General features: G+C 41.9%; 1 protein-coding gene across 1 annotated transcript in view; it reads right to left on the bottom strand.

Moving 5' to 3' along the window:
* myo10 (myosin X) overlaps positions 1 to 15,865 on the bottom strand; it is a 264,485-nt gene that overhangs the window by 169,386 nt on the left and 79,234 nt on the right. Inside the window, exon 2 of the mRNA XM_059945625.1 lies at positions 5,369 to 5,467. Coding sequence (XP_059801608.1) covers positions 5,369 to 5,467 — 99 coding nt within the window. The remainder of the gene's footprint in view (positions 1 to 5,368; positions 5,468 to 15,865) is intronic.

Genomic DNA, 15,865 nt, shown 5'->3' with positions numbered 1-15,865 from the left:
CAAACAACTGCAGAAACACAAACAGGCTAAGACTGTAGCCTTTTCTCTCTTCCCTGAGGGAGACCTCTTACATAGTAAATGAAAGAAAACTCTGTCAAACTCTGTCACTCAAGTGACTCTCAGTTTACTGAGACATAATTTCAACAACTACACATTTAAACATTTTTATAATAATTTGATCTGCGTTGTTTAGCATTGGATACATAAGCATTGCTAAATTCCATGTTCAACTCATCAGGGATAAATTCTGTCAAGAGAATTCAAAGGTGCAAATAAAAGATAACATTAAAAGGAATGCAACTGTCACAAACCTTTATCAATTGTAAGAGAATATATTGCCAGTTCAAACTTAAAGAGCTCATTCATTAGCCACTAAGCATTTCATTTTGAAAAGCAACATTATATTTGTAAGTGGCAAAGCTCTTCATATTCAGGCCAATGTAAATAATTGAAGTGAACAAAATAAGTCAACAGCTGTTACTCATCTCCAAAGCCTTGCCTTAACTGTGCTTGCTCCAATAGGTCACATGTCTGAGACCAACCCAAAGCACTGAATGATTGGTATTATTGTGCAAAGTAGCGACAGCTGCTCTTCACACCCAGGTAATGGGCAACATCTGTTCCAGCTTCTCTGTCAGACTACTGCAAGTCAGGAGCTCCATCCTCTACAACAGAACGAACTGAAGAGAAAGCTATTCTTTTGCCTGACTGAAGGATAATGGCCAGTCTGCCAGGTCAACAGTAAGAAATAAAGACAATGCTGTTACTTGATACTGGTTTCCTCTGTAAGCACACTACTTGATCCTTGCTTCAGATAGAATTTTTTTTATATGAAAGTAAAATAGGATTTTAAACAAGGCCAAGAAAGAACACATCAGCGATTCAAAGATCATGTCTATTGAACTATCCGTAAGTTCACAGTATTTATGAACAGTGACCAGATAATCTGATTAGGGAATGAAGACTTTTTATTGTCTTTTGTGACATGAAAAATGTTGCCCTCCTCCAACATGGCCTACATGTGACTCCAGACCCACAGTGAGCTTTGGTATATAGGGTATATATGTGGAATATAGGGTAGCAAGAAAGGAGCTTAAGAAGGGGCTGAGAAGAGCAAGAAGGGGGCATGAGAAGGCCTTGGCGAGTAGGGTAAAGGAAAACCCCAAGGCATTCTTCAATTATGTGAAGAACAAAAGGATGACAGGAGTGAAGGTAGGACCGATTAGAGATAAAGGTGGGAAGATGTGCCTGGAGGCTGTGGAAGTGAGCAAGGTCCTCAATGAAAACTTCTCTTCAGTATTCACCACTGAGAGGGAACTTGATGATGGTGAGGACAATATGAGTGAGGTTGATGTTCTGCAGCATGTTGGCATTAAGGGAGAGGAGGTGTTGAAGTTGTTAAAATACATTAGGACGGATAAGTCCCCGGGGTGTGATGGAATATTCCCCAGGCTGCTCCACGAGGCAAGGGAAGAGATTGCTGAGCCTCTGGCTAGGATCTTTATGTCCTCGTTGTCCACAGGAATGGTACCGGAGGATTGGAGGGAGGCCAAAAAAGGTAGTAGGGATAGTTCAGGTAATTATAGACCAGTGAGCCTTACGTCTGCGGTGTGAAAGCTGTTGGAAAAGATTCTTAAGAGATAGGATCTATGGGCATTTAGAGAATCATGGTCTGATCAGGGACAGTCAGCATGGCTTTGTGAAGGGCAGATGGTGCCTAACAAGCCTGTTAGAGTTCTTTGAGGTGGTGACCAGGCATATAGATGAGGGTAGTGCAGTGGATGTGATCTACAAGTATTTTAGTAAGGCATTTGACATGGTTCCACATGGTAGGCTTATTCAGAAAGTCAGAAGGCATGGGATCCAGAGAAGTTTGGCCAGGTGGATTCAGAATTGGCTTGCCTGCAGAAGGCAGAGGGTCATGGTGGAGGGAGTACATTCAGATTGGAGGGTTGTGACTAGTAGTGTCCCACAAGGATCTGTTCTGGGACCTCTACTTTTTGTGATTTTTATTAACAACCTGGGTGTGGGGTTAGAAGGGTGGGTTGGCAAGACTACACAAAGGTTGATGGTGTTGTAGATAGTGTGGAGGATTGTCAAAGATTGCAGACAGACATTGATAGGATGCAGAAGTGGGCTGAGAAGTGGCAGATGGAGTTCAACCTGGAGAAGTGTGAGGTGGTACACTTTGGAAGGACAAGCTCCAAGGCAGAGTACAAAGTAAATGGCAGGATACTTGGTAGTGTGGAGGAGCAGAGGGATCTGGGGGTACATGTCCACAGATCCCTGAAAGTTGCCTCACAGGTAGATAGGGTAGTTAAGAAAGCTTATGGGGTGTTAGCTTTTATAAGTCAAGGCATAGAGTTTAAGAGACGCGATGTAATGATGCAGCTCTATAAAACTCTAGTTAGGCCACATTTGGAGTACTGTGTCCAGTTCTGGTCGCCTCACTATAGGAAGGATGTGGAAGCATTGGAAAGGGTACAGAGGAGATTTAGCAGGATGCTGCCTGGTTTAGAGAGTATGGATTATGATCAGAGATTAAGGGAGCTAGGGCTTTACTCTTTGGAGAGAAGGAGGATGAGTGGAGACATGATAGAGGCGTACAAGATATTAAGAGGAATTGACAGAGTGGACAGCCAGCGCCTCTTCCCCAGGGCACCACTGCTCAGTACAAGAGGACATGGCTTTAAGGTAAGGGGAGGGAAGTTCAAGGGGGATATTAGAGGAAGGTTTTTCACTCAGAGTGGTTGGTGTGTGGAATGCACTGCCTGAGTCAGTGGTGGAGGCAGATACCAGTGAAATTTAAGAGACTACTAGACAGGTATATGGAGGAATTTAAGGTAGGTGGTTATATGGGAGGCAGGGTTTGACGGCTGACACAACATTGTGGGCCGAAGGGCCTTATTGTGCTGTACTGTTCCATGTTCATGGGGAAATTAGGAGCAGAAAATGCTAATATGTCCAAACTCTGAGTGAGGAAGTAAAAAAAAATCAAGCTGAGTCCCAACTCTGGTAATGAGCAACAACTTTCTACATTCAAAGTCAGTATGAACAGTTGTCCCAGATAAACAGATCAATTCACAGTATCTGTGCTATTTCCCTTTCTTCAAAAAATGCCGAATCAATATTAATTTTCCATTGTGAACTGTTCAATACTAGAGCAACCAAGCTATTATCGGGGGTGGGGAGGAAAACTCCCAAGTATACAAAATTGTTCATTTAATGCTCAGTTATTTCTGATTTAAATGTTAGTCTAAGTTACTGCCATCTGAATTGAGAAATTAAAGAACTGAGAAAATATTCTTAAATTTCCAAAACAGCTAATGACGTCAGGAATGGCTCATTTGAAAAGCATTATTAAATGAAGTTAACATATCTTGCCCAAGACGGTTGTCTGCAAAAAACATTTAACTGATTAGTTGACTGTTTGTATTCAAAATATCCAATCAGATGTTTAGAACCTTTGGTCTTAACTGAATGATAGAACAGACAGGCAAACTATTTGTCAATGGCAGCAAGTCTTTGCATGAATTACAATTTGTGTGGCACAAATCATCACATTATCAAGTTCCTTCATGTGTCTGTGCATCTTTCGTGATCAGCGAGTTGAAAATTATAACCTTTGTACAGAGAAAGCACTGCTCAATTTTGTAACACAAGCAGCTGGTAAAAACATCCCGCTTCCTAAAAAAATTCTTGCAGTGAAATGTTCACTGGCATGCCATCCCAATGTCCCCTCATTCCCCTTCTTATCACAGAGGCTGATTATTTACTTTCACTAATTGTGATACTATTCAAAAATACACAAAGAGTGGCAGTTCGGAGTCTAAATAATAGTGAGAGAAGAGGGGGAGAACAATTAAGTCATTATCAAAAGGCTTCAGGAGAAAACAGTATGCTGCAAATAATTCAGGAATCTTTGAAAACTGAAGGTGCTGGCAACAACTGAGGAACAGTTAAAATTATATTTACACAACTGGTCAGACCTGGAAGGAGGTGGGGCTGCAGGAGGTCTGCACAAGGAGGTCAGATGGAAGACACAGATACCCTGATAGGTAGTGGGGCTGCAGGAGGTTCAGGAGAAAGTGTTGTTGGGGGAGGGGGGGTAGTTTTTAAAACAAATGAGAATTTTCCGTTGCTCGGCAATGTGGATCAGAGGAGATAAACACATGGGACTTGTTGAGAGTTTGTATATGGACATAGGATGTGCTGAAGAACCTGGAGAGTGGATGATGGGATAACAGATCAATAATAATGCAGAGGGAGGGATGTAATCAGACTGAAAAAGGAAGCTTTAGTCATGGAGCAAGCATGTGGTTGGAAGCTCCTCCTAGAGTCACCTATGGCAAAGTCTGGTTCAGGCTTAGATGAGAGGCCAGAGGGAGATGGAGTTAGTGACAGAAAAATGGGTTTGTAGTAGGGACCAATGGTTTTCTTTTCTCAATCTTTCTAATGTTTAATTGGAGGAAATTCCTACTTATTCACTATCACCTTAAATAAAGGTGCTGCTCTGGAATTTCCATGAGTTCTATCAACACAATCAGCCAAATAGGTCAAATGCTTTTCCTTTGACAGTACACATGAGGCAATTTAAGCTCAGTTTTATTATAAGATACTAACAGGTTTATTTCAACTATTATATGCAATAAATCTAGCAAATTGTTCAATCTAAATTTTTGAACTCAGTGTCAGTGATTTTAAATCACTTTAGTCACTCTAAACAAATTTTTTTAAATTGTGGAAACCCCATTTTCTTTATAGTCTAATGTCACAATAACGAAAGTTAACCAAGTTATTGCCCATAAAAGATGAATATTTTAGTGCCAAGAATAAACAATAATGTTTGATTACACTGAAAAGTTGTGTGGATTTTAAAAGAAATTGCTTTCAATTATACAATGCATGCGGATCTTTGAAAAATGCATCAAGATTTTCAAGTGTGACTTTCACCCAGATATATCAATCATCCTCTCCCACTACTAGTGCAAGATTTCCAACTCACTTTCTTCAAATGTCCATAATTCAAAAGTCATTTGGAAGACTGCAGAAACTCAAGGCAACAGCTCACCCCTGCCTTCTCAAGGGCAGTTAAGGATGGGATTTAAATGCTGGCTACAATTCTCAAAACTCAAATGAAAAGAACCATCACTCTCTTTTAATCTTCAAAGCAACCCACTCTCTCCATTTCTGGGCAGCCAAATAAAATGACTAAGTATCATTCTCAGCCAATTGATTTTTTTTGCTGCTGCCACTTATTAAATGCTTTATGTTATACATTTTGGTTGACCAAAAGGTGGAAGAACAATTATTGCACTACATTCAACATCTGAGAAATTCGAGTTGTAGAGTAGGAGCTTGTTCTCACCTGGCCACAGACAGTGGTAAAGTTGATCACTCCTCCTGAACATGCTGAAACAATGCATGGAAGATGCTGATTATTTTCTCTCAACCAGACTGGTGTTCCCTGCAGCAAAGAAAATCAAAGTGTAAGAAAAGCTACCTTTGTTCCAGATAAATGTACAATTTGGATGCAATTACATTGTATAAATATTGAATAACATCATGTATTTCTCAACAAATGATAATTTGATCAGCTTATATGCAGCAAGGCAATAAAATGTTGGAATTCTTTCACTTTCATTCCAATTAACCAATCACTGAAATCTTGTATTATTATTATTATTATATTTGTAACAGGAGATAAATCTTTAACCAATTTCTCCACTTCCATTCTCAAATCTCTCCCGTCAGCTTCCGCATCATGAAAGTTAAAACCTCATGATGATAGAAACCTGTTGCTTCCTTAATGACTTTGAGGCTTGGCCATTATAACTGATCTCGTGGTAGCCGCTCATGTCCAATTCCAGCAGCAGTAGTGATCAAAAATGGGTGCAAGTACATTTGGCTGTTCTTACCAAGACTGCAAGACACTGCAACAACCAAGAACAACATCTATTTGACATTTCTAGTGAAGTTCACAGGCAATGGGGGGAACAATCTTACATCTAAGCAAGATCAATATCAACATTGCTTCTTTCTTCACAGATGTTGCCAGGAGTCCAGGACGATCTAATCTCCAGTATTGATTTTTTTCTGATTTAAGATTAAAATGGCCTTTGGTAATATACAAGGAACTAGTGAGACCATGTTTGTATTTGTCTTCTAATTTAAGGAAAACAGAAGAGACACTGAAAGCAGCTAAAGATTTCTGGACTAATAATTGGAATGTGCAGCTCATCTAATGGGGAAGGGCTAGTCTTGTATCTGATACGGTTCAGAAGAATGAGAGGAGACTCAATCGAAATGTACAAGATGCCGCGGGACTTGGATGGAGTGGATGTGCAGAAGTAGTTTCCTCTTATGAGAGAATCCAGATTTTTTTTTTGGGGAGGGAGGTCACCATTTCAAAATAAGGTATTATTGTTCATTTAAGATAAATAAGGCAAAATGTTTTCTCTTCCAGGGTCACAAATTTTTGCAATTGTCTTTGTTGAAGAGTGATGGAAACAGTCTTGGAATATTATTAAGGCAGAAACATAAATTGATTAAGGAAGTGAAAATTTACTGCAGGAATGTAGAGTGGAACTTACAGACAGATCAGCTGAGCTCTCATTAATTGGCTTGAGAGGCTGAGTGGCCTACACCTGCTCCCAATTCAGATACTCAATTAAAGAATGTTGTGTATAGGGTCCTATATCAATTAGTGCTTATTGCTTCAAGTTTTATTTTTGGTGACCAGATACTGCTTTCCTGTGCATTAGTGTACTCCTCTGAAAACAGTGCATAATAACTACTTAGCCTCAATGATATGCCAATAATTTCAGTTTAAGTTTCACTCTCAACAAGTATGTTTACCAAGCACAATGTCCACTCATAAAATGGTGTTTCTCTTCCAAAGGAAATCTCTGACTAAAGTAATTCACCAGTGACTTGTAGCTGATGAAGGTCAAGTTTTTGGCAGGAATGTCTTATTTCCCCTCTCTTCATTGCACATAATCTATATTGTTTTGTCTGCAGTTACTTGTCTGTAATGGAGCTGCAAGCTTTTCATTGTATCTGCACATGACAATGAACTGCAAATCACTCATGACTTTCACAACCAATGGCTGATATTTTATATTAAAGAAACCCTTGAACATCCTGCCTCTTAAACAGTTTATGCATATCATTTAGCTATACATGTTTAGAGTAAACAACTGCCTACCAGTTAATCAATTTATCTTCAGTTAACCTTAAAGATTATTTTTGGGTCAGAGTGCACTTTGTAGTCACATCTCCACAGAAATTTAGATGGAATTCAACGGAGAGAGTTAAGATCTTGCACTTCAGCGTGTGTCTGCTCTCACTCAAGATGATACATTCTAATTGGCAGCTTATTTCAAGCTTTTCCAGTTTGTAAGGAATCAATATTGAAAGAATATCAAAGTTTAAACAGTATGGGACATCTGGAGTGTCAGAGGCAGTGGTAGAAAGATATAAAAATGGAAGTGTTTGACAGATGCAGTTAAAATGGTCCTTGCGGACATGGTGGGCTGAAAGCTTGTTTGTGCTGTACAACTGACTCTCACCGAACTTGGACTTTGGCAACGTTTTGTCATTATGTCAATCCGCTGTACCTCTTCCATTGGTTTACTGCAGTCATTATGTTGCTTAAAATGTAGCCAATCCAATCAAAGATTTGAACTCTTAAATACCAAATAACAATTGTTATACAATAGTGGTGGTTCCGATTATTCCTCATCTATTACAGGGTCACTGGACACAGAATTCTCAGAGAATGGAACAGCTTGGGAGCAAATGTTTTTTTAAAAAACAAGCACCACTAATATAACAATTTTATAACATTAGTGACTTTTCATGCACTACAAACAGCTGAAAATCAAACAACATTGGACATTTATAAAAGAATTTTCTTTATAGATTCTACTAGAATTTCCACTGGATTCACTGATCAGTTTCACTCCTACCTTCCTCAACATCAATCATGCAAACCTGTCCAAGAGGCCAAGCAATGTGAAAAATTGAACATTTAAAACACCTACCCTGCATGGAATTAATCACCCAGGTGAGATTCTGCAGATTACTCCTGTCTGGGAGCCTTCAATTAAGCTCTTAAAAATGAATTGCAACTGTTCTTTTTTTAAAAAACGAAAAGACATGCTAGAGAAATAGCCTCTCAAAGTCCAATCCTATGTCCCCGCCATATGAGGTGGAAAATGGGCAAGAATGGCCAGCAGGGCTCTGGTGAAGCTATTTAGGCCAATCCCCTACCCAGTAGAAGCGATGGATGGCAGAAGTATTGATGAACTCTAACCATACCATTGACTTCAGGGGACGATGGAAACTGGAGGCCTATGGTCCACTTAGGAGCTCAGGGCCCCAGTAAGTACATAGAGAACCAAAAAGTATTTTTATTTCAAGGCTTTAAAACAACTTTGGAAAATGACTGCTCTACATTGATAAAGCCAAATGATTTAGCAAAAATTTCTTAGACATTTCCAGTTACATATTTAAATTGGGTTAATCATAGCTGGTACACTGGACAATTATTAAGTACTTTTCTTTATAAACCTAAGATATTATATACCAACTCTGTCCTTGAGCACATCAACAAGTGTGTAGATAGAGTAACATCACAAAAACAAATACAGTTTTCCTCAATCAGAAACCATGGATGAACAGAGAGGTTTGCCTCTTGCTCAAAGCCAGAGAATCAGCCTTCAGGTCTGGAGACCAGGAGGCTTACAGCTCAGCCAGGGCCAACCTGAGGAGGGGAATCTCTCAGGATAAACATACATACAAACAGAGAATCGAGGAGCATTTCAACTCCTTGGATTCCCAGCGCACATGGCATGGCATACAGATCATTACGGACTTCAAACCACCTAGTACTCCGCCCCCTTCCAGCTCTGCTTCCTCCCTGATGAACTCAATTACCTCAATGCTCGCTTTGACTGAGAGAACAGGGAGTTCACCCTCAAAGTGGATCTCCCACCTGGTGAACTGTCTCTCTCACTTTCCACCTCCGATGTTTGTGCCACCCTGAGCAGGGTGAACGTACGGAAGGCAGCTGGTCCGGATGGAATACCTGGCCGAGTGCTCAGAATCTATTCAGGGCAGTTGGCCGGGGTCTTCATGGACATTCTCAATCTGTCCTTGGCCCAGGCAGTCGTCTCCACAAGCTTCAGGATCACCACCAGTGTGCCAGTGCCAAAGCATTCCACTGCCATGGGCCTGAAAGACTTCCGCCCAGTTGCATTCACCCCCACCATTGCAAAGCGCTTTGAGACACTGGTTCTATCACATCTAAAATCCTGTCTGCCCACTAACCTGGACCCCCATCAATTTGCCTATCGCACCAACAGGTCAACAGAGGATGTCATCTCCACGGCACCTCACTCTGCCCTGACCCACCTGGACAGCCCCGACTCTTATGTCAGAATGCTGTTCATTGACTTTAGTTCGGTATTCAATATTGTGACCCCCTCCAAGCTGACTGGCAAACTTTGCCAGCTTGGTATCAGCTCATCCCTCTGCAATTGGGCCGTGGACTTTCTGACTAACAGACTCCAATCTGTTAAGTTAGACAACCTCTCCTCCTCCACTCTCACCCTGAACACCGACGTGCCTCAAGGCTGTGTGCTGAGCCCTCTTCTGTGCTCCCTTTTCACCTATGACTGCGTTCCTGTACATGGTTCTAATTCCATAATCAAGTTTGCAGACAACACCATAGTGATTGGCCTGATCAGAGGTGATGTTTGAGATGGGCTACAGGGATGAGGTCCAGCACCTGGCCGCGTGGTGTGCCAACAACAACCTGGCCCCTAACACCCAGAAGACCAAGGAAATAATTGTGGACCTTCAGGCATGCTAGGAGCCACACTCACGTCCCCATCTACATCAGTGGAGCTGTAGTGGAGCATGTATCAAGCTTCAAATTCCTTGGTGTCCACATTTCCGATGATCTCACCTGGTCCCTGAACTCCATCCTGATCAAAAAGGCACAACAGTGTCTTTATTTCCTGCGGAGCATCAAGAAAGCTCACCTCTATCCCAGGATATTGACGGATTTTTACCACTGTACCATTGAGACCATACTCACCAACTGCATCTCAGTGTGGTATGGCAACTGTCCCTATTCAGACCGCCAAGCACTCCAGCGGTGGTGAAAACTGCCCAGTGGATTACCGGCACCCAATTGCCCACCGTTGAGAACATCTACCATAAACGCTGCCTGGCCAGGGTGAAAAGCATCATCAAGGATGCATCTCACCCCAACCATGGACTTTTTACTCTCCTCTCATCCAGTAGGCACTACAGGAGCCTCCGCTCCCGCACCAGCAGGCACAGAAAGAGCTTCTTCTCTGAGGCTATGACCCTGCTGAACCTCACATCACAGCGCTGAGCAGTATTGCACCCACATTGTACTGTCTCAGTACTTTTATATTTGTCTGCTGTAGCACTTACTTTTATTTGCAGTTATTTTGTAAATAACATTATTCTTTTGCACTGCTGGTTAGATGCTAATTGCATTTCACTGGCTTTGTATCTGCTCGAGCTACCTCCACTTCCACTGCAGCACCTACCCTCATGTCTCCCACATGTGGGCGAGCTTTCAGGGCCCGGATTGGCCTCACCAGTCACCTCCGGACCCACAGTCACAAACCCTCCACCTGACAGAAGTCTTCGACTCCAAAGAACGAACAACATCTGTACTCGGCGCAATGACAATAAAGTTGAATCTAATCTAATACTTGGCAATACACACAAAATGCTGGTGGAACGCAGCAGACCAGGCAGCATCTATAGTACAGTTGATGTTTCCGGTCGAGACCCTTCGTCAGGACTAACTAAAAGAAGAGATAGTAAGAGATTTGAAAGTGGAAGGGGGAGGGAGAGATCCAAAATGAAAGGAGAAGACAGGAGGGTGAGGGATGAAGCTAAGAGCTGGGAAGTTGATTGGCAAAAAGGGATTCAAGGCTGGAGAAGGGAGAGGATCATGGGATGGGAGGCCAAGGGAGAAAGAAAGGGGGAGGGGAGCACCAGAGGGGGATGGAGAACAGGCAAGGAGTAATTTTGAGAGGGACGGAGAGAGAGAGAGAGAAAAAGAGAGAAAAGAAAAAAGGGGGAAATAATAAATAAGGGATGGGGTAAGAAAGGGAGGGGGGCATTAACAGAAGTTAGAGAAATCAATGTTCATGCCATCAGGTTGGAGGCTACCCAGACAGGATATAAGGTGTTATTTCTCCAACCTGAGTGTGGCTTCATCTTGACTGTAGAGGAGGCCATGGATAGACATATCAGAATGGGAATGGGACGTGGAATTAAAATGTGTGGCCACTGGGAGATCCTGCTTTCTCTGGCGGACAGAGCGTAGGTGTTCAGCGAAACGGTCTCCCAGTCTGCGTCGGGTCTCACCAATATATAGAAGGCCACACCGGGAGTACAAGATGCAGTATATCACGGGCAGGGAGATTGGTGGGAAGGGATGGGGGGATGAATGGACAAGTCCCTGCGGAAAGCAGAAAGAGGTGGGGGAGGGGAGATGTGCTTGGTAGTGGCATCCTGTTGGGGGTGGTAGAAGTTACGGAGAATTATATGTTGGACCCGGAGGCTGGTGGGGAGGTAGGTGAGGAAAAGGGGAACCCTATCCTGAGTGGAGTGGTGGGACTGCCTGGCCTGCTGTGTTCCACCAGCATTTTGAGTGCGTTGCTTGAATTTCCAGCATCTGCAGATTTCCTCGTGTTTGCGTAATATTGGCAATGTTAAGAACAGTCAGATTATAAGTCTTGAGTATTACAGACATTTCTTTCATGCAAGTTTAAAATACTGTATCATCCATTCATGGAAACATGTACAATTGTGATGAGAATCTAGGCTTCAGCAAAAATCTAGTTCAGTATGCCTTTGCAAAAGCCAAATTCCCTGATATTAAAAACTTCACATTAGGGTAAAACTGGAAATTGAGGCCATTCTTTAGTTTAATAAATATTCCATACATGGCAGACCTAGGAACAGAAGGACTTACGCAGGGCAAATACACTGGAATCTAAATGAGACACCAGAGATCAGTGACACAGCACGACTAGGACATCTGGCCTGTATTCATTAAGTTTAGAGATAGGCTGGAAAAGACCACAACAAAATAATGAGTGCCCTTCAAAGAAGAGAGGTTCAGATAGATCCCTGTGTGAGGAACACAGCTGGGAAAGTTTGGGGAGTGAAAGCAGAATGTTTCTGAGTGGTAAACATATAAAGTATGATAAAACAGGAACAAACCAAGTGACAAACAGCTTCAGTTGATAATTAAAATGAGAATAAGGCTGAATGTAGAAAACTTCCTGGTGTCACAATTCACTGGCAAAATAGGACAGCTGATTCTTTCAAAGGCAGAGTACGCTTTATGATTAACTTCCCATGGTGCAGAAATGTGGTGTTTGTCCCAGTCCTGCTCACTTGACCTGGAACATCTAGCAATCAACTGTCATGCATCTTACCTGCTATGGGAGTTTTCAACTATCATCTTGGTAACGGTGTACATCCACCTCAGGCCATAGCAAACAGGCTCTGGACTAGGGGTTCCCAAATGTGGGGGTCCACAAACCCCTTGGTTAACAGTATGAAAAAGGTTGGGGACCCTTGCTCCAGACAAACTGAACGACATAATCAACAGACGTGAAACAACACACCCTGGTGCCTTTCCCATCATCTTCTGGGGTTTTAACCAGGCCAGCTTGAACAAGTCCCTACTTAATTATCACCCTCATATCACTTGTTCCCCAGTTGTTATTGACTTCAACAAAACCTGTGTCCATGAGTGTATGCCTATGAATCAAAAGCCATGGATGAACCAGGAGATTCACATTCTGCCGAGGGGTAGACCTGATCCAGGACTATAAAAGGCCAGGTACGACTTACAGTGGGCTATCTTGAGAGCAAAAGAACAATCTGAGTGAAGCTGGAGGCGGAGTCTGATGCATGTCAACTCTGGCAGGGTTTGCAGACTATTACTCCCTACAAAGTGAAACCTAACTCATGAATGGCAGTGATGCTTCACTACAGATGAGCTCACTTTGAGTACAAAACTATGGCTTGCAGCATTCAGTAACCGAGTGATGCCTGTCTTGGAGACCGACGTCAGAGCGTCTTTCGTCAAGAGGATGAACCCTCAAAGGGACATGCTCCATTGGTGTACCTGGTAGTGCTCTGAAGATCTGCGCCAACACGTTCATAGTCATTTACAATCTCTCATTGCTGCAGTCGGAAGATCCCACTGCAGCTAACACTGTAGGTAACTAGTATAGCAGAGCCCAGGAAGAGCAGGGTGAGCTGACCTAACGACCATCGTCCAGTAGTACTGACATCTACAGTGAAGTGCTTTGAGATACTAGTCATGGCTAAAGTCAACCCGTCTCAGCAAGGATCTGGACCCACTGCAACTTGCTTATTGCCTCAGTAGGTAGGTACGTGTATATACACACACACACACACACTAGCAGAGAAAAATATAATAATAAAACAAAAATAGTAAACAAGTAAATCAGTTACAGCATACATATATTGAATAGTTTTAAAAACATGCAAAAACAGAAATACTGTACACTATAAAAAGTGAGGTAGTGTCCAAAGATTCAATGCCCATTTAGGAATTGGATGGCAGAGGGGAAGAAGCTGTTCCTGAATCGCTGAGTGTGTGCCTTCAGGTTTCTGGACCTCCTACCTGATGGTAATAGTGAGAAAAGGGCATGCCCTGGGTGCTGGAGGTCCTTAATAATGGACGCTGCCTTTCCAAGACACCACTCCCTAAAGGTGTCCTGGGTACTTTGTAGGCTGGTGCCCAAGATGGAGCTGACTAGATTTACAACCTTCTGCAGCTTCTTTCAGTCCTGTGCAGTAGCCCCTCCATACCAGACAGTGATGCAGCCTGTCAGAATGGTCTCCACAGTACAAAGTTTTTGATTATTTGTTGACGTGCCAAATCTCTTCATACTCCTAACAAAGTGTAGCCGCTGTCTTGCCTTATAACTACATTGAACTGTTGGAATCAGGTTAGATCCTCGGAGATCTTGACACCCAGGAACCTGAAACTGCTCACTCTCTCCACTCCTGAATCAATTAACAGCTAACACATGCAGGGAACCCAGAAGTCTTCCATGTGCCTATACATAATAAACAGATAGCAATGGATGGTGTAGACCAAACTGGTAATTTATACTTTGGGATGGAAGTTAACATTGTTTTAAAAAGTCTGTTTACCAAAGAAGACATAGCCAAGATCTCAGTAAAAAGGTGAAGCAGTTGAGATGGTGGATGGTGCAGCAGGTAGAGCTAAATTATAAACATTTAAACTTAATTGTATTCATATTTTATAATTCCATTGTTGAAACCAAAATATTAAGAAAGGTAGTGGACAGGAGTCATGTAGCTTCTCATTTGAAATTTCACAACAGCACAATACATAAACACCTAACCATTTTCTACATTTCAACCCAAGTCATTGAACAAATTTCCTACTATATTATACACAAATAGCCCAGAATAACTAGATCAAATGCAAATCCTTAACACTGAGCAGGAGAACAAAACAGCAGCCAGTTTCACAATCCATCTTCCTCTTCTCCACTGTGCTAAATTTCAGTGGAACTGCTAATTGTTCGTGCCTTTGGCAAAATCCCATTGTCCTCCCACAATTTCTTAAAGAATGAGTCTTTGAACTCATCTTTTCAAAGGAACTTCTCCATTTGGAAAGATTGAAGTAATTTCTAACTACAGTTGAATTACATCTGTTAAGTCTTATCCTATTGTAGGCCACATGACACAGACTTCCTATGCTAACAGACACTAAAGCCAACATATGTGATCTACACAGCTTTGTCCCATGAATGCAGTTCTTTCCACTTCACACTTCATTGGAATATATTTGAATCCTGAATCACAAAGAATTCTCAATCACTTAAAACCTTAAGAATCAATAACAGGTAAACTATTCAGTTAACTAAGGCTACATCCACACTACACAGGATAAATCTGTAACCGGAGCTTTTTCTCTTCATTTTTACCCTTCGTCCACACTAAAATGGTGTTTTCGTCCCCCGAAACCAGAGCTTTTCAGAAACACTCTCCAAAGTGTGTATTTCTGAAAACGCCAGATCAGTGTGGATGGGGTAACTGGAGACTTTTGAAAACGCTGTCAGACGGCAGCGCACTATTTCATTGTTTTCTTGAACGCAACCTAACAATTTCAGAACAGACGGCAACGAGACTGACGCCAGAAGAGTTAGAAATGTACTCACCAAATACTTTGACCCATAACTTACTGAATAAATAAGTATACTCACTTTACCGTTTTCTGTCCTTGCTCGTATGAAGGTGGTTTACCTATTTAGCAAATACTTCTCTGACAATAGATGTGTAACAGTCTAATGTAACATTGTATGGAAATACAAGATAACACTGATGCAGACATGTTTTACACATTTAACAAGGTGCTTTATTAATGCAACAGAGTTAGTCAGTTTTTCCAATGTTCATCGTCAGCCGGGTCAATCTGTCCGTGAACTCCCTGTCGGTTGCCTCCATATGCTCCAGTATTTGTTTTTTTTTACTTTTAAGTTCTCCTGAGCAAAAGCCAACAGCTGTCCGTCATTTTAAGTTGTAACTACACAAATGGGCACTTTTACGGCGAGATTTGACACCAAACATGTCGCTTGTTTACGGTAGATGTGTCCTGCGCATGCAGAGGAGGAGGAGATTCGCCAAAGTCTCCATTTCAATGTGGATAGAGATATTTTTAAAAGCACATAGTGTGGATGCCTATTGTTTTTATGGGAAACCGGTGTTTTCAAAATTATCCGGTCTAGTG

The sequence above is a fragment of the Hypanus sabinus genome, chromosome 20 (assembly GCF_030144855.1).
Source record: "Hypanus sabinus isolate sHypSab1 chromosome 20, sHypSab1.hap1, whole genome shotgun sequence".
NCBI classification, from domain to species: domain Eukaryota; kingdom Metazoa; phylum Chordata; class Chondrichthyes; order Myliobatiformes; family Dasyatidae; genus Hypanus; species Hypanus sabinus.
Note: the sequence above shows the minus strand (reverse complement) of the source record. Positions and strands in the feature narration are given on the sequence as shown.